The sequence below is a fragment of the Sinohyriopsis cumingii genome, chromosome 14, assembly GCF_028554795.1.
Source record: "Sinohyriopsis cumingii isolate HCF-2022 chromosome 14, ASM2855479v2, whole genome shotgun sequence".
NCBI lineage: Eukaryota > Metazoa > Mollusca > Bivalvia > Unionida > Unionidae > Sinohyriopsis > Sinohyriopsis cumingii.
The window spans coordinates 19,495,450-19,515,958 of record NC_142974.1 but is presented as its reverse complement, the minus strand read 5'-3'; the positions used below and the strand labels follow the sequence as shown (position 1 = coordinate 19,515,958).

The window sequence follows — 20,509 nt, the reverse complement described above, 5'->3', positions numbered from 1 at the left end:
ATCTTGGACGAAGAATAATCGGTAAATTTACTCAGGGTGCAGCATTTGATCATAAAATGCATCACTCGCGGTTGATTATCGATGAAGCTGAATTGGATTTTATAATTGCCGACGCGGTTGCCAGAGACATATTTTGTAACAGGGAGGATGTGTTCTTGTCCGACGGGAAAAAGTTGGGCACAATTGTAAGCTATATCGACGGAGAATCACCTCAATACACACATTTGAGATCTTCAATGCTGGCTTATGTTTCTATAAATTTCTTATCGATGGTAAATCGATTTCCTGGTATGGCAGTCAGAGTTGCCACGGATTCATTTTACATCGACAAGAAATATTCAGAATAACTGACCGATATAATGAAATTCTGCGGCGGAGATGAATGGGGTTCGTGGAGAATAAAAGCGGAGATGTTACACGAGTATTGTGAATCCGCTGATGTTGCAATCGAGGATGATTATTATAAATCAACAATGCCAGAAATATCTTCCGCACCGTCTGTGGATGATCCAATCACCAGACACAAAACTGTTTATTTGAACGGGCCGGGCGGGTCTGGTAAAACAACTCGAGCGATTGAATTATTTCGAAATTCAGATATGATTGTGCTAACACCTACACACAGGCTTGCCAGAGAGATGAAACAGCGAGGAGTCAATTCTTGTACTTATCACAGCTTTTTCAAATACAGCGGCGGTGTGTGGACGCCAGATCGAATGGGAACAAAATATATCAATGATATAATAATTTGGGATGAGATATGTACGGTACCGCTGGAAACGTTAAAAACATTTCTTGATTGGCTGCTAACGAAAAATACTGCAGTGATTATGTGCGGCGATCACGGTCAACCACCTCCGTTTGTCGGCACATCTCCTTATGATTGGCTGAGGAAATTTGTTGATTATCACGAAGAAGTGTCTGATGATTACCGAGCACTTGATGCAACGCTGAAAGAATTTAAAACATTAATCAGGCTGCAACCGAATAAAATTCAATGTGAAATCATGCGCGAGATGATTCCTGAAACTTCGATGAGTGACTTTTTATGCGTGTGGAAACCAGACGATTTGATAGTGGCAAGTAGAAAGATAGTCAGAGACACACTTCAACAACAGCTATTTCGGTTACAAAAAATAAAGTTTCCAATGCTGCCAACGCCGTTATGTTATAGACCAACTGATACGCGGTTACAAAATATAGATGTTGATATTCCAGGAAAGACAGAGAAACAGAATTTAGTATTGAATGATATTGTGTTAGTTGACATCGATGCTGTCGAGGATGCACTAGCGATGAATAAATCCCCGTGGACGCTAGGATACGCAATGACAATTCATTGTTCTCAAGGACTGACTATTTCAGATACAACTGTCTGGATCATTGATGATCGAATCGAATGGTCAAACTTAGTCTACTTGGCGGTGTCCAGAGTCAGAAGAATATCTCAACTGCGAAGAATTGTCTTGAATGAATCAAACGCTGATAAAATTAATAATGAAAACAACAGCAACATAATAAGAAAAAAACTCGCCGGTTACAAACAGAGTGACAAAAAAAATAATCGCGATTTTGATCTTGACGAATAATCACTGCGCGAACTGTAATTGTATAATGCTATGGCAGTATTCGAATAAAAATTCAAGACAATTTACCGTAGACAGAAAAGATAACAATCGCGGTCATACACGTGATAATGTCATGTTGACCTGTCTTGAGTGTAATCGACGTCGGGGTGCCAGCGCTAGTTAAGTCACTTCAGTGATTTTGGCGGCAATTGTGTGTCCTCGGGAATTACCTGAAGTTGCTCACGGGTGAATCCGCGTTGAGGAGCAGTTGAATCCAACCTGTAGATTGCTGGTCTGCCAGTGGATCTTGTCACGGTGGATATCTTATGTGTGGTAACACTCCAAATGGGATCAGTCGCTCTTCGTCTACCACCTTCAAGTTCACCTGGTTCATATAAATATCTTACAGTAACATTACCCAGTATCGGCTGTGCTGAAGAATCACGTCGTACGGGTATATTTTTTTTCGTGATCGCGATGGAAGGTTTCATGTTGGTTGTTCGAGTTATTTCATTATTTAGCGCAGTTATCACGCTTGGTAATCTTGCAACCCATTCGCGCGATCTCGTATCTTGAATAAATTCCCTCGCGTATTGATATCCAAATAACCGCTCAGCAAGTGTTCTATTGAATCGCTCAACAATTGCCTGATCACGGTGAATTTCAGTGTGTCCTCGTCGTATGGTGACGTTATGTTGCTTCATCAACGATGATACTGCACCTTGAAATTCTTTGCCAGGATCAACTTGTAATAAATTTGGCCATCGCAGAGGCCCTCGCCGATAAATTCTTTCAAACGCAGAAGCAACCTCAGATGCTGTTTTAGTTGTTAACGGTTCCGCATCTTTGTATCTACTGGCAACATCAACTATGGTTAACGCGTACTTGTATGTGCGTCTTCGGATAGTATCATGTGGCAGAAATAATATATCAGCCTGATGAACCTCATTTGGCACACTAACATCGAAATGCGCGAAGTGAATTTGTTTAGGGTGCGGTAGATAAATTTGCCATATTGCCTGTCGGGATAACCAATTTTTGGCAACCGCGCGTGTTACTGATGCCGCGCTGGCAAGTTTATCAATTGCTGCGTTACCTCTCCAGTATCCGCTTGGGGAATAATAAATCGACTCCATTATATACCAGTACCTAACGCTAATTTACCTTTCATTGCGGATTTTATCAACCAGGATGTTAACTTTTCTTTGAAAGATTTATCAGGGATGGCATTTAACGCATGAATTAATTTCACATCCGCGAGATGGCGCAGTTGTAAATCCTTGCTTCGGTAAGCTACATCATGAGCATGGCACGCGCTATCAATAGCGTTTATCGGATACTCACCTGGTTTTGGTTGATCCTGAGCATCAAGTCTGATATCAAGTCGGGTTCCTGGACCACAGTAATTATATCCTGGAAGATGTTTTTCTCCTGGATATTTAGCCCACGGAGCTCCTGGTAATTTTCCTAACTTGGCTGCGATATCACCTCCTTTTTTTAAATAAATCTAAATTTTTTTGTGCCACATCGTTCACACTTGCCTGTAAGCGCTTGTCGATTATTTTTTGTTGTAATTGTTGTTGTATCCGTAGTTGGGGTATTTGCTCGGCATTTCACACAATATAAATCCATATTTATTTTATGATATATCTAATGGAAATCACTGACTTTTCCGCGACAAAGCGACGAGAGCCAATCAAGCATAACTCAGTGCTACCAAATTCTATCCGAATGATTATCATAGGCCCATCTGGGTCGGGTAAGACACAGTTGTTACTTAATTTAATAATGAAGTGGATGAAGTGGGATAAATTATATTTGATAGCCCCGTCTGTGGACGATCAGCGGTGTTATCAAGTGCTAAAAGATTTTAACGAAAGTGCAAAATCGATAAACGACGAAGATGTTATTGATTTTATAACTGACATCGAAGAAGCTCCATCCGTCGACGACATTGATGGATCAATTAACAACTTAGTTGTGTACGATGATGTAATGTTGGATAAACAAAAAAATCCAGCCAGAATATTCTCCCGTGGTCGACACAAAAACAATGATGTCATTTATGTGACTCAACGGTATACACAAATTCCAAAAGTGATCAGAGATAATTGTAACGTTCTTGCAGTGTTTAACGGAGTTGACGCACACACGCTGAGAAATATTCATCAGACTTGGTGCAGTGGTGACATGGACATAAATAGATTCAGAAATTTCTTCAGTCATGCACAGCGAAAACCACACGGGTTTGTAACAATAAATTTACATGATCCTAGGACACGATACCGAGTTGGGTTAGATACATTTTTTAACTAAAAATCCTAAAATATTTTACATCGCTAGCAGCAGAGAGACTGAGCCGCCAACGTCGTCGTCGACGTCACCACGTGAAGAAATATTTTTCATAGTGAGTTATCTTTGTCGAAATAACCCTTCTAGCCAGAAAAGAGGATTTAGTCATCATAGTTTCTGGATAGAAGGGTTATTTTTGTGATATAAGAACTTCTATCAGAAAAGTTTTCGATAGATGGTCCTGTTGGACGAAATAGTTGGTGGGCCCAGTCTCTCTGCTGCTACTAATCTTTTAACAGTTGCTGAACGACGCTGTAAATCGTCTTTTATGGGCGTCGCGGTGTATGATTGTATTACTTAAAAGTATGCTCATTTGCATAATAAAATAACGCCCCACCTCGGATGCGGGAGGTTGCGGGTTCGAACCCCAGCCGAGTCATACCAAAGACGTTCAAAAAATGGTACTAGCAGCATCCTCGCTTGGCGCTCAGCTTTAAGAGATTAGTGTTAGGACTAGTCAGCCAGGTGTCAAGATAATGTGACTGGGTGAGACATAATGCTACATATCTGTGGTATGATGCCCCAGTGCTCGACATCACTATAAAACTGCCACACTACAGACATCGTAGCGATATGACTGGAAAATTGTTAAAGCTATGTTAAAAATACAAAATCACACACACACACACGCGCACGCACACAACATTGTCTCTTGCCGGATCTAAACTATATGTGGAGGTTGGTGTTGTTTGGGGTTGATTGGCGAATTGTACCTTCTTACAAGGTGTCCGCTTTATTTGGTTATCGTTATCTAGAGGGTGATCGCCCTCGGTGTTGTTGCCTGGATCGAGTAAATATTAATATAAAGTGTGAAACTTATAGATGGAATAAATAGAGATCTGAGCAGATACATAGAACAGAACGACACGAGCCCCCATACATGAAATTCAACAATTTAATCAATGACATAAACAATTGTGATAATACGTTACATTAGGAAGATTCGCTTCTCTTTTGAAATAAATCATTCACCGAATTTCAAAGACAAATATGCTTATATAAATAGCAGATCTGTTTTAAATGATAGAATTGGTTCATCATAGAATCGAGTGAACAATCGAAGTCATTGCCTTGTACAACTTCATAACCTGCTTATTTCCGGTTCACTCCGACTTCACTGTGGCTGTTGTTCTTGGTCCTTTCGCTGTTTTCTTCTCTGAACTCTCTATTGTCTCGCCTCTTTCGGCCCTCAGACTGTGTGTGGGTAGGTGGATACGTAAGTACGTAGATACTTGGATAAGTAGGTACGTGGATACGTCAGTGGAGCTATTTCCCCTTTCAAAATAAACAGAGAAGCAACCTAAATCTTCTGTCAGATATCCTACTGGGAATAGATCATTACTCCCCTCTCGTTATGTCAGATATCGTCCTATCGGAAATCAAACAAATATCAAAGGCTATCTGGTCAAGCTAAACATGGCAGACCATAGACAAACCTAGTTTCATAAGATTAATATACTTCATAACTGCTATTTCATCACTGACTCACATTAACATCACACGAGACATAAAGGTTCTGTTCTCGTCTCAATTGCGCAAATGAATGAACGAAATTCATTATAAAGTTAACTACGTTATTTTCAACGAATACACACATTCAAGTCTTTAGCATACATGAAATCTCACTTCACGGCTTAGCAACGTTAATTTCAGTCCATACGCACTCAAGTCTTTATCATACGTGAAATCATCTGAGATCGGTGAATTCACACTGATTCTCGTAACTCGTATCAACTAAAGTAATGCAGGAAAGTCTTGCAATAGGCCTACCTGAGTCATATCAAGACGACAAATTCAAACAATTCGTGAAACTTATATAAAGAAGATCATTGTACGAATTCAGATAGATGAACTCAAACACAGCTATTCTCATATCAAGAAAATTGATCAACGGATTTAAAAAAAATTCATGGAAATATAAGCAAATAAATTCAAGCAAATCATTATATTGGTATCAACGAATTACACGAGATTGACGCAAATACCTTCTGCTTTCAAGCTTTGCTCGCTTCTACCGCCAGAATTGTGTCCGTCGACTTTCCAGACATCCGGTCCCTCGGATAAATGTTTTACGAGATAATTTCTTCGGAGTCTCCTATGTTTTTTCCTCTTGCAGGAAGTAGACCGACTAAATTTTACGACGGGGCATATTAAAACCAAGACATTTCGTGCGGGAAACACGCCTCTTATTTAGCGTAACCAATCAGGATTAAATATATCTACCGCCTTTTATAAGTAGGTGCCAAAATTGCGGTCAGTCTGACCTATAGATTTCCAAATAACTGATTCTGGACAATCTCAACTCTGATATTTTCGATACAAAGATCGAAGTTAACCTTTTCCTTCCAGGTCTGTCTGACTGTTAAATAAACGAAGGCTTAATTAAGGATCACTTCCTCTCACGACACAGACATTAAAATCATTGCAGTATAGCGATTTAACACGCACCTGTCCCCATAAATCTAATTAATTGTTCTCCTGCCCAAATTAATGTGCTCTTTATAGATCGACAGAAATTTGCACCCTTACAATATAGCTGTATATTTTCCGATATAATTGCGAATAAACCTTTAATCATTTCTGTCTGTAATACGAGTATACATTCAATCATGCATTGTAGTGTTTGATATGGTGCTTTTGTTGCCGAAATCAGCTTGACTTTTATATAAATAACTCCGACCCTCGGTGGAATTTTAATAATCAACTGTAACAAAATGCTTTGATGACTCAGAGGCTGAAATCACCTGTATGTACTGAACAATACCAAAATGTTTTCTTTTTATGCAACGAAGCGGAAAACATTAATCTCCCCTCACATTTAAAGACCCTTCAACTGGTCACATTGCAGCATTTGCACTTCTCAAACGACGAGATTAACTGGTGACGCAGAAACAAGGTCACTTCTTTTTTATGCTCCGAACGGATTTCCTATATTTAAATCACGAATATCACCCATGTGATAGCAAAACGACAGGTTACACTAGTTATGCTGCTGACAGTTGCAGAACGATGCTGTAAATTGTCCGTTATTAGCATCGCGGTGTCTAATTTTATTATTTTAAACCACCTTTCATTGGGTAATAAAAATAACCTTGTTTGTCAAGTCGAAACCATAGCTGTATTTATTCCGATAGATTTGCAAATAAACCTTCAGTCAAGTTTTGTTGTCGATTTTTGATGTACTGATACACTTCTGTATTAACTTATTATGATATCGCTCATTGTACTTTGCAGTAGTGTCTTTTTGCATAGTATGCAACTTTCCAAAAAACAAAACAAATAAAACAAATCAAAAAAATCCAGATAGTCTCAAATGATTTTGCTGTCATCGCATCGCTAATTACTTTCATTTTCATATTCAGTTCAAGAATAGACCCTAAATTGTTCAGATAAAAGGAACACGTTCTTTGGAAAAACGGGCTGGAGGAGGCGTTCTTAACCCTAAAATAGTTATATATCGTACTGTGACATTGACTGTGGCCTGACAGTCTCGTTAATTCTCTCTCTCTCTCTCTCTCTCTCTCTCTCTCTCTCATATAAATTGATTTAGACCTTGTTCATTTGATTTCTTTCAGTCAAATCAGTGGTCTTTTGTCATGATCAATTTGCCATTTTGTGGTCAATATTCGTCTAGTACGCGTTTGCAATTATCAGTTTGACTTTCATCTAGTTGATGTTGAATCCTTATAATAAATTCGTTTTGTAATACAATCCGGGTCCAAATGGGTTAATATTCGTAAATCATCAGTGCGTAACGAACTCTACCACCCTTGCTCTCAGCCTACAATGACGCGGATGTCTTCTATATTGTTTTGCAATGAGTGTTCCTTGCAGGGCACAATACAGTATTTGCACTTGTAAACATGTAAAGGTATCTGGTGAGGTAAAGATACCTCTTTCCTGCCGTAAAGGACGTATTACTTGTAAATTAAGACTAACAACAAATTCAAGGACGAAGTATATTATTTTTAACTTCAAATGTTACTTAGCTTAATTTAATTCTTTCTAAAAGAGCCGATCTGTAAAAGAATTATCGCAGATATTAAGTTACTACACTTTGTACTACAAGTTATGTGCAACTTGTAAGATGACCCGAAAATTGTAAAATTTCCTGTTTGCAGGTCATTTGATGTGAAGTCTTATCTATAACAACGCCTTACACCCTTATATTAACAACAAGTTCCTACACACCCACTCTTGTGATTTCCAATCAAAATGTACAAACCCCAGATTAAAATCGACCATTAGAAGTTAAAAGAATGTAATTGCATCGACCTTTCTGCACTTCTACACCCACCCATTTTACCGAATAAGACATACGGCAGGCTTTACAAACCAATCTTCGAAAATTATTGCATTTCGCTTAGACAACATGTTACAGCAGTTTTATTAAAGGTCATGGTCATTTGTCAAGCAAGGGATCTCACTAAAAATGGACATGATTTTCTTTTGAAAGATCAAAATGCGTAGAAAGTAACAGCAACGAATGACGTGACAACACGTGCGATACGCAAGATTAATTTTGGAAAAAAAAAGGAACAGCCCGGTTAAAACAGCTTCAGCCATTTTTATATATTAAAATAATGATCATAATATATCACTGGCATGACCCGCTATGGCACTCCACCCTATATTACTGTATAAAGAATGGACGACTCATGGCTTGCGAAGATCGGGCTATGTATTCTGTCACAGCTAAGAGGCTAATGAAAGAAAACTTCGAGCTAAATAAAAGTGAATGTTTTGCTGATGAAATCTGCTGATCTGAAAACAGAAGGGTAGTAAATTGGAATTATAAGGATTAAATGATCATGGTTGGGTATAAATCGATCTGTAAATTTACCAAAACTCTCACGAAGTTAACATAAAGTCCTTCTGACTTTATTTACTTTGTGAGTGATTAGGTAAAATTACCCAACCATGATCATTGACTCCTATAAAAGTTCGTACATGAAATTTCCTTTTCAAATGTTTTTATATATTACCTCTCTCATGTTCAATCTTTTCTCTATTTTAGGGTCTCGATCTTTAAAAGTCCCACTCTATCTTTTCTCTGGTTATTTACTTTCTGCCCCTTTTAACAACGACACTGTTAACACGTGTTTGGCAATTCGATTCTGGTAAACAAAACATGGATTGGTGGGCATTATAATCGATCGGCCAATCCAAATTGACCATGCTTGTGGGAACTTAAAAATTATCTCAGATTACCCCATTAGCTCATTCTGACATAGGGGCTTATTGTATAGTATGATAGATAGGGTCCTGTGTCAGAATGGGTCACTCGGTATGATTTTTTTTCTTCATTCGGATTATTGTTTCTTTTTCATCATCATGCTCGCATCGAGCATATGTGGACAAATACGCACAACTTCGCGCTTCAACACCTCTAAATATACATGAAAATAGAATATATGAATGATCAGTCATGACAAACTTACCCGAATCTGTGACTGTCATCTTTGTCAGTTCATGCTGGTAATTTAATTTAACAATCTTGTTGTACAAAATACTTGAATGGGCAGCGGGCAATTTGATGTACAAGGGGACATCTAAACATGTATACGCTCAATACTTTTTTTTTTTTTAAAATTTGATCGTAATTAGTAATAGTTACAAGAAAGTTTATTCAGTCATGATTTTGAGGAATCTGCACATTAATTGTTATAACATTTCCAGACGAAAATTATCGATCACTATGGACTTTTACAGTGGTTGTTCGGCCATAAATTGGGTCAAGAAAGTCGATATTGGATTGAGTTATTACTAGACCTAGTGCAAGGAGAATGGTACGATGGCGTGAACAAGAAGTCATGCGCTCCTTTATTTATCTCCTGCATGGATGTTCAGCTTTGAAAGTAAGAGTACCATACAATAAATTTGTTCTTAGCTTGTACATGACATTTCTTCAAAATGGTAATTTTGCATGATGTCAAATTTAACTGAAATTAATCTGAATTGACAGCCATTATTCTACTGTATATTGCGTGTATGAAAGGACATATTTTTGTGGGAATATAGGTATTATGTATGAATTGAAATAAAAGACAATACCACTCATTGTACATTTCTCCCATGATTAAGCCCGGCAGCATCTCTCCTGAAATGGGGAACAAATTTGGAGTTTCTTTTTTATGCAGAGATGTTTAACCAGTGAATGATGGTGCCGATGGAATAAATTAAACAATTAGCACAGAATCATCAAGGGGCAGATTTCAAACTGCACAAGTTTATCACCTTGTGTAAAAAAAAATTAAATTATAGACTAGTACTGGGTGTTTTCAATAGTTTTCCTTCTACACCAACAAATACAAGTACCTGCATAGCCACAACAGTTTCTTCTATTTTGAAGATAACATCGTAATGTCTTCCAAGTTTGAGTGAGACAAGTAATTTATAGTAAGATGTTTTCAAAGTATTAATGCTGTGAAAAACAAAGGGACTGGTCATTAAGGTGAGTTACATGGAGCCGACATTAGATGGCATATAATATTGAAAACTCGCTGAAACCAACAGGTAGTGTGCTTGAAAGTATCTACGTTTTTTATTATTTTGTCATCGATGAGAATTGCATATAAATATATGATAACTATATGTCTATCTGTAATCCGCATAGTGGAAATACAACCAGTATGTCAACATACATAAAAGAGAACCACCTGCCTTCCAGAGATGGAAAGACAATTAAGTTCATATGTGTATCGATATGTATAATTTTGGAGGCTGTGTACTGTGAATTGTAGTGATACACAGGTTTATTGTTTCACCCCTAAAAACTATACTTCCTTACTTGAAGGATTACAATCCCTTGTAATGGAGGCTGAACAGGTCTGAAATTATGAATATGGGACAATGTCAGCCAGTTGAACAATATCAGGCCCATTTGAGCCTTGCGTTTTATTAGCTTTGCTACTCATAGAAGAACTTGTTTAATGGCCTGTCATGTTGAACAGCTTGATATCACTCCTGGGCTGATGGTCAAATTCAAATGGGTTTTGGTGTCTCCAAAGAATACCATAGATGGTTTCAGTACCCAACAGTTTCAAAGGATTTGTATTATCTTGGATTTCTTTGAGCAGTATAGCATCATTCTCTTTGAACAACTCGTTTTCTTTAGTTTGACTAAGCTACATGAATAAGCATATGTTTGATAGCAGACAAGATATTTGTCTTCTGATTTAACTTAAATTTTGAAATATTTTATATTATCCAGATGAACAGATATTCTCTTTCGATATTCTCTCGTACATACTTTGGTCTGTTCATCTGTTTTGTTAAGTAACACTAAAATTGCAGTTTCTTTTATTGTTGTCGTTACTTTCTTTTTCAAAGCTGCTGCTATAAATACTCCTATGGTGGGAGACCTAATAGAGATTGACAGGGGATGGTACTGTCACTGGGCTGTATATGTTGGTAAGTTTAGCAGATTTAGCCTGTTGGAAGCAATGATAACATCTGCATTTAAAAATTTATTCAGTGGGTTTATTTTGTACACAGCAAACATATCTTCAGAGACCCACCTCCCATGCCATTGGTAGGTTTGTTTTGTACATACTAAAAATATCTTTAGAGACCCGCCCCCTCCCATGCCGACATATTGGACTGGTTGGGCAAGTTCTCAAGGTTGAAATTCTAAAAGATTTAAAAATTAAAAATACCTATAATTAGTGTAAATATATTTTAGTCTTTACTCAATTTATTTGTTAAAATCTTGCATACATTCACAGGTAAACAATTTTCTGGATAACGATAAAAATACATTCATTATAAAAATTTGCATTTTTATTAGAAGTTCACATGCAGTCTATCTGAATTAAATTTTAACTAAGGTAACATTTACTTATCCTGTCCATGAGGTTAGCTATGATGAATCGTTCTCAGACACCCAATCAATAATAATTGAATCAACTTAATAAACATAGTACGCAATGAATGTACAGAAGTGCAGTAGCAAAATCTTGACTTTGATACTTTCTGTATTTTGTGCATGTGTTAATAATAGTAACATTGACAAAGCAGCATAGAATATGAAACTTTACCTTTGACTATGGTTTGAAATTGAACTTCAAAGACTACAGGATTTATGAAGTCATGAAGGTTGAAAATGTATTATACTGTATGTTCTAGTGTCATGCGCAATGTGTAATTGATTCATGAATCCTGTAAACTATGAAGTTCAATTATCATAATTACAAATAGTCCAATTTAGTGTTTATTTTAATCTGTACTATTGAGCCGTTAACCTGTTTCTCTCATCTTTGGTGCAAGAAAGTTCCTATTATAGCACCTATAGGCTTATGAACTGAGTGGCTGAATGCATGCAGAGAACAATTTCATTGGCTTACAGAAATATCACACTGATTTGGATTAACTTTGTAGTATGACTCTCTTGTCTTAAAGTAAATCATAGAAGAAAGCTAAAACAAAGTTTTGTAAAATTCAACAAATAATTTGCATCCTAGGAATACAGAGTGAAAATTTAAAAAGAAGTTATAGCAATTGAAAATTAAACCCAAATAATCCCTACCCACCCCAAAAATATTCTATCACCAGTCCAAATGAATAAAGTTCTAATTAAATTCCACTGGTGTTTGAAATAAGGTCCAATGCTGAAGGTATTGATTGATTGTAGTGGCCTGTGACATGGTGATGTGACAAGAGTCTTTACATGAATCACAGTAATATAATCCAAGATGTCCTTTTCTGAATTCATTATAATTCTCAGTTATTGTATCTGCCAAAGAATATTATTTATGAGCACATTTTGTATTTTCAGTGAATAAATAACTTGAATAAATAATTTCATAAAAATCAAATACTGAACACAACAATACAAATGATTCTGCTTCTAGATCTTACAGCATGAATGAATAATTTTGAGATAAACAAAATTAAAATGCCCTCTACTTAACCAAGGTCACAGTTAGCATTTTCTGGAAATACTATGACTTAAGGGAGTTTGTCCATATTTGAACAATCTGAACTTACTAAACTTATATTTTAAAATGTAGGCTAGGAATTTTTCTGGGGGAATTCCAATAACCATGACCAAGACCCTAATAAATATGTAATACTAATATACTGATAATCATATTGATAATCATCGTAATATTTAACACACGTGCTATAAAACAGTAGTATCTATTATTTGTCATCTCTACTCATGAACACAAATGAACATGATTTTGAACAAGTTAAAGTCCAAAATGCAAGTATATATAACATATAATCATGGAGAAAAAAACTAGCAAATACAAATTATACATACATAACAGTTGGGCACAAATCAAGAACACATGGTCCGTAATATGCATAGAAAATGTAAAGAAGATAAGACGAATTCTTCCACAAAAGCACTTATATGTATTTTGAAGGTAATGTAGGAAGGAATGTAGACTCAGATGCCTAAAAATACCAAATCCTAAATCCAGAGGAGAATGGCTGCTTGAGAATAATAAATTAAAATTGTACTGTGTTCCATGATTGAAGATCGTCTTTTCCAACGACAATTATCCTAACATTAATCATCGGCATCATCAAGCATTGAACTGAATCGTCGGTTAAAATCCTTTAGGGTTTAAGCATTACAAAGTGTACAAGATAGAATTTAATAGAGATGGCCACACCTTGTGTATTAGGCCCATCAAACCTAACTTTGAGCAGAAAAATTACTTGAGATCTTACATGTCCCTGTATGAAGCCATGAACAGTTAGGCACCGACAGCTTTCATGACATTTCATACGACAGTTATGCAAGAGGTTAAGATTGTGGGCTTTTACAATAAATTTAATATTGGTTTATTTAGAATACAAAGTGTAAATTTAAAAGAAACTTATTGTATTGTGAATTAAATCCCAAATAGTCTTAAAAGTTATATCACGTTAGTCCAAAATTATAGAATATTCCAAATGAGTTCCAGGTCTGAACATCCTGATGTGCCAGTAGCCATGAATACTGTTGATATCTAAACAGTTTTGATGAATCACGATGATATAATCCAAATTGTATTTAAATGAATTCCAGTAATTTTAAAACAGTTATTTAGTCCTAAAGTCTATGAGCACTGCGTAATTCCAATGAATAATCAAAATAAATAAATCCCCTCAATAATAACTGTACACAAATAAAAGACCAATTCTTCTTCAGATGTTAAGACAGAAATAAATTATTCTGCTAGTCATTACCTTGTGTAAAAATTTAAGACACAATAAAAGAAGTTGGACAATGTTCAAACAGTTCACTTCCAGAACATTCTAACTTGTGAACAAGGTCAGGTCATTTAGCAGCTGACCAATCAGAAATCAGGTAGACCAGACTTTCTAACGGGAAGACCTGCACTCAAATCCTATCAAATTCGCCACCAAGATCACTTCTAGAACCTTCCAAGGTCAAATGGACACATACAAATATTTACCCAAATTTTCTCTTAGTGCAACCCACAATCATGGGCTAAGTAATGTTCTTTACAAAATTACCCTTACAATCTAAAATCCACAACAAACAAAAAGGAAATGCACAATATAGATATACATAACATACTGTAATATACAGACCATATGATATGCATTTAATACACTTATACTTGCTTTTGATTATTGCTGTCTTTGAATAAATTGAAGTTTGCTTGGTCTTTTTACATGATAATCTCCCCTCTTTCAGATTAACTCTGGGCAGGTGCCCCCATTTACCAAATCTTAGATGCAGTGCAGGATTAATATCTGTATGCATATCCCTTTGGCCAATATTTCATGCTGCATTGACTTAAATTCTGTGATTTGCATGCATAACTCGAGTTCTGTTCATGTAAGAATCATTAAACTTGTTGTTTCTTTGCATCTCTATTAGTATGATATCCTTACAATTAAAGAGGGTCACTGTGACAGACATTTCTATTTTTAGTTTGTTAAGTATTTGCGTATAGCTCATGACAATATAGTTTTTATTTATCTCCAATATAGTGCTGTTATTGGTCAAATTTGATATGTAGGCCTTGCAGAAAATCTGATACATCTACAGAAATGCCCAAGGAGCAACATGCTTGAATTGTGAAAAATTGTGTTATGGATATATATCCTGAAAATCAGTTCCTGAATCTATTCATAGTTGCAGAAGTTCTGCCTTTATTAAAACCTGGTTGTGAAAGGGGATTTAGTTCTCAGGGAAAAATTCGCATTACTCAGAGGAATACAGTAACCAGAGACCTTTGAAACTCGGTTACACTATTAAGAAAATATCAGACTATCTGAGCAAAACACAAACCTGGATATCCTGCACAGAAATATAATTCTGATTATATCAATCTGATGTTTTCCATATTTTACCCTGCAGATTTCATATTACATTTATATAGTTTCAAAGTAAATAAACTGAAGACTACAGATGAGTGTGTGTCTGTGTTCCAGCATCTGCAATTACATCATCTTTTCCTCTGATGAGTTGAATGACATTGTTGTATTCTTGCAAATTCCACCTTTATAATTTCTGAAGTTTTGTTTTTCATTCTGTTAATGAAAGTATTAACAGGTATGTTGGAATTTCAATTACAAATTTAACTATTTTATCTCTTTCCAACAGGCAGGTATCAGGAAATAGAAATTTCTGGCGTGCAAGGTAAGATGTCAGGCTAATATGCTTAAATGTGCCATTTGTAATACCACAGCATCGGTATTAAAAATAACGGACATGATCTTAAATGCTTTTAAAAGTATTGAAATAAGGCAGGGATATAATTGTCACTATGACTGTGTGTCTCTGTCCATAAACTAGGATTTATTAACCCTTTTAAAATTGGTTATTCTTTAGTTTCAAGTTTTGATACATTTTTTATTTTTTCTTCTATCAATTCATTATCCAGTTTCATTTTCAGCGCATAACTCTCAAAATGTTCGACATATTTCTATTAGACTGTGTACACATAATTGTTTGATTTATATGTGCCTTTGCCGTTTCACTAATCTTGTTTCATTATTTTTTTGTTTCTAAAAAGAATAATTTTGAAAAATAATTTGATCTATCCATCTGTCCATTTTGCAGGTTTTCATTTCCCGTTCAAAACCGAAACCACATACTAGAAGGAAAAATATGCTCTTTTCAATTTACAGTTTTTCAGATTTTGTTTTATTACAAACTTTTGGCCATTTGTCCATTCATCCTCTCTTTCATCATTCACACTTCTTTCTTATGGTTCATAACTCCAACACCACTTATGATATTGTCACAAAATTTGGTACATATATTAAACTAATGGTCCAGATTTGCATTTGCAATTAACTAAAGGCATAAAAAATAGTAGCCTACTTGTCCTGAACAGAAATTCGTATTGACACATGGTTTTGGTCTGTAGATTTGTATGATTTTTTTTTGTTTGTCCATCTGTTAGTAAAAGTTTGTTATTGCCGCTTCTCTGAAACAACGTTGAGGATTGCTGTGAAACTTTACACATACTTTCATTCTAGTTGGTTCTGAATTAAAATAATGCCATCCAGACATCCTAAGTGCTCACTACAGTGATTATCTTCGAAATCATGTTGCTGCTACTCCTCTTGAATGGATAGTCATATAAACATTCACTACAATACCTCTTATGATATTTAGTTGGTTCTAAATGAAAATAGTTTCAAGCTGACTTCCAATATGGCTGCCATGGGAGCCATTTTAAAAATGTGGTTATTGCAATATCTGAAAGGAATTTCAAAATATTCTTCGAAATAATAAATAAAATCGTTTAAAAACTGATGGCTCATCTGCAAAACTTGGTGATGATCTAGCCATTGATCGATTGATAATGAGGAGGCTTCATAGGATTCTTGGATTTTATTCCTTTGTGCTGATTGTGAACTTTTAATCAATTATTATGAGACAGAAGATAATATCTTTAATTTTTAGTTCATCTCTTGAATGCGAAACAAAGTAACAATTTCATGCAGTTTCACCTGTGTGCCCACATTTTTGAAGCGGGCACAGCCTCACCAGTCTGATAGACAGCCGCAGTTAAAAGGTTTGGCATTTGGAAAGGCAAAGGGAGAAAGTCATCAAACTCTTTCCCGTTCCTCAATAAGGGAGTATGTCATTCCTAGGGAGTGGCACTGTAAAGCAGCAGCATCTTTTAACAGCATTTTATTAGGTGCTTGAGTAGCACTGTTCATGGGATTGGTTGGGCATTGGGAATAGTGTGGGGTCCATTACAGTTTTTAATGCATATACCAGTTCTGTTTCTAAAATGTCCTCACCTATCACATACCCTCATTGTTTTTAACCAGTTCAAAATTGATAAATTCAGGGAAGATGTACACAATCTTGTGTGGAAGGGAACGGTTGAGAAGGTGTACACTGACCAAGCCATGGATTTATGGATCTTTCTATTCTTGAATAAAGACCTAAAGCTTCCTCTCATAATCTTCCTTCCTGCCTTAAATAGATTCTTTCGGGAAGTATGATTCAACGTTTGAACATTTGAATCACTTCTCTCTGGATGATGATATGAGATTCAAACTGCCCACCTAGTTATGATGTCTTGTACTTTCAGTCTACATTAAAAGAGGATGATATTCGGTATGTTTACTGTGATTTATGACTCGGACTGGGACCATCATGTTATTTCCAATTCTAACCCTTCAGTATTAATTGGAGGAGGGAATAATTACTTTAGACTGGAGACTGAGTCCTGGATAAGGAAAGTAGTGTATTTGTCGCAAATAAGTGTTGAATAATTAAAATTAGTTTTACCTCCCATTCCCCCATGACAGTTTTTACAGTAAAACCAACCACATTCTAACACAGTTTGGATAAATCTGTGGTAAAAAGAATAAACATGTATAACCAGTGCATCTAAAATTCACAATGGTACTGACATGTTGATATGCACTTATTCAGATAATGGCCATAATATATATCAAGTTGCACAGTGGTCCATCAAAAATTTGAAAGACTACTTGCATCCAGAAGAGGATGTCATTCAGCTGTAAGACAAATGGGCTGTAATTCTTATATGAATTGCTAACCATGCTTGCATAATTGAACAGGTGACCATTGACACATTCCTTGGGATGGCTTGTATAGCATTGTAAGAACACAGATAGCATTCTAGTGCACAATGTTAATACAAGGTTTGTGACATCACAATGACATTGCAATTCCTAGCATTATAACAAGAGATTTTGGTCTTTAGCCAACATACAATTTATCACATTTATGGGTAGATTGGAATTTCCACTATGGTAGCTAAGCCTTTTGAAGTTAAATTGTTTTATCTCTTTTTCACAGACAGCCACATATGTCAAGACTGCTGGATTCCATCGAAGAAAGGTAAGATAAATGGTGAATTAACTTAAATGTACCATTTGTGATACCAGAGCGTCAGTACTTAGAAAACATAGATGACATTCAAAGCCATTAGAAGTATTAAAAAACGAAAGCAGAAGAATAACAAACTCACCAGTTATTAACAATTCAGTTCCATTATACTTTTATTACTCCCTAACCCTGGCTGTATTATGGAAGGATATAGCTATCAGTATGTCTGTCAGTCCATAAATTCGAGCATATATATCACATTGTTTATCCATATTTGACATTTCAGTATTTCTAATTCTTTTTTAATTGTGATGCTTTCCTCCATTTTCTTTCTATTCATCAATTTGTTATTGACACTTTCAGTTTTTTGAACATACATCTCAAACTGTTCAAGGTCTACTGCTTCCTTGATAACTCGTGAAACCGCTTATAACATGTGGGCAGGCGTGGATATCATTGGTTTTACAAATAGAAAATGCTAATAGAAATTACCCTTGTTTGCTGAACTTGAAGAAAATTGCAATCAAAGTTGGTAAATGGAGCCCTGATATATTGCTTGAATTATCAGTAAAGCTGGCAGTTAGAAATGTGAATCAGTATCATGAAATCATCACCTTATAATAAGTCGAATATCTTGTTACATTTTCTTTTCATTGTAAATAACAATCCTTGATAAAATTGTGATCTGTGAAAATGTCACTAATACCTATTGTTAGCAACACTTTGAGAAGTAAAAAGCAATGAAATAATTTTTGTTTAGTGAAATTTGCGTTTTAGTCCTCTACTTTAATTTGGTTTCAGTTTGATCATAATAAATACACGTTGCCCGTTTGTATTGAAACGTGAAAAATATTAACGTACCATCCCTACTATTTCCAAAAGCATTCTCTGAGAACATAATTAACTACAAACTGCCTTTTTATTTTGAATTTGCAGACATATTTGTTGTTCTGTTACACTCAGTCAAAAACAGACAAGCATTGTACTGCCCACAGCAATTATTTAATTGTTGCTCTTGTGTTGTGTATGCTTTTTCGTGCCAAAAACCATCACTTGATCTGATTACATCTTCCAGTTTATCAGATTACATCTTCCCATGGGGTGGAGAATTATCAATATGACACAATCCGTTTAAGTACCTTCACTGGGGCATGCATAGAACTGTCTTCTTTTTTAAGGAAGCCATGCTATATGGATATTACGCCTCAATCTCACCTGAGACAAGTGCTTGTAGTGAGTGTTTGCCACATTAGCGGTCTCTGTTTTAGCAATTCAGATATTGGTGTTACCTTACCATTACTTCATTCAAATTATATGCAGGTAACATTTTCTTCCTTTTGGAATTAAATTCCTGAAGGAATATAGAATTACCACAGGTGCTGAAAGGGTAATACTTAAATTACACCCATGCATCTGGTTCATGATGTTACCTTCTGTGCCAATTATTTTTCGTAAATCCAGAAACACCATATCTCTCAGTAAATAGAGCATGTTGCATATGAATCTAACTTTGTCCCAGCAGTCAAAATTCGTGCAATTCATACGTTTTGGATGAGTTTGATGCAAATGCAGGAAATTCCACGATGGCTTGGTAAATAGAAAAATATCTCGGGAGTTAAACAAGCCATAGATTATGGTCGTGTGCCTTCAAAGACGGAAATAGCGGAAGGAAATCGAGGGTCAAGTGTAGATTGAAGTAGTTGAATGTTACTTGCTTTGTCTCTTTTATAATATGATAGACAGAGTCCTATGTCAGAACGGGTGATGGGGGTAATATGAGGAAATTGTGTTACTCAGTATAATTTTATTCTTTCAGGTTATTGATTTTCTTTTTAACATTAAGCACGCGTCGATGCACCTGCCTAACATTAAAGAGCAGCAAGAGGCTTGTGTATTACACTCTCACTTGATTGATCGATCATCATTGGCGTTGTTTCCTTCAACATGTTTATGAATAATGTTTGTGCTCTTGCCAGAAGAGAGGAAATAAATTACTGCTATTGCATTCTCTGCATTTTGTAATATATTTTTCTCAGTAAAGGGTTGCAGTAAGAAACAAAAGGAAAATTACCAGGGTAATCAATGCTTTACCTAGTGCATACACAGGGGTGTACTTATTACACATTACACACAACCAGCAACAAGTGTATGTATGACATTCAGATATAGTGTCATTATTTCTTTTGTATAAAATCTGAATAGTGTCAAACAGAAACACTCACAATGTTTTTCACATTTAAAAGTATGTCCTTCTGAAACACGGAATCAAGCTGCTTTCAGCTGTACTTATGTGTTA

The 20,509-nt window shown here is 35.8% G+C and overlaps 1 protein-coding gene across 3 annotated transcripts in view; it reads left to right on the top strand.

The window, feature by feature from the left end:
- Positions 1–20,509, top strand: part of LOC149783369 (phospholipase A and acyltransferase 4-like) — a 60,966-nt gene that overhangs the window by 21,449 nt on the left and 19,008 nt on the right. The window contains exons 2-4 of one of the 3 annotated variants that reach the window (XM_089931596.1): positions 11,253–11,333; positions 15,496–15,531; positions 18,184–18,225. In XM_089931596.1, coding sequence (XP_089787722.1) covers positions 11,253–11,333; positions 15,496–15,531; positions 18,184–18,225 — 159 coding nt within the window. Of the gene's footprint in view, positions 1–11,252; positions 11,334–15,495; positions 15,532–18,183; positions 18,226–19,356; positions 19,447–20,509 lie in introns of those variants that run through there. The other 2 variants (XM_089931597.1, XM_089931598.1) reach the window with 2 other exon arrangements.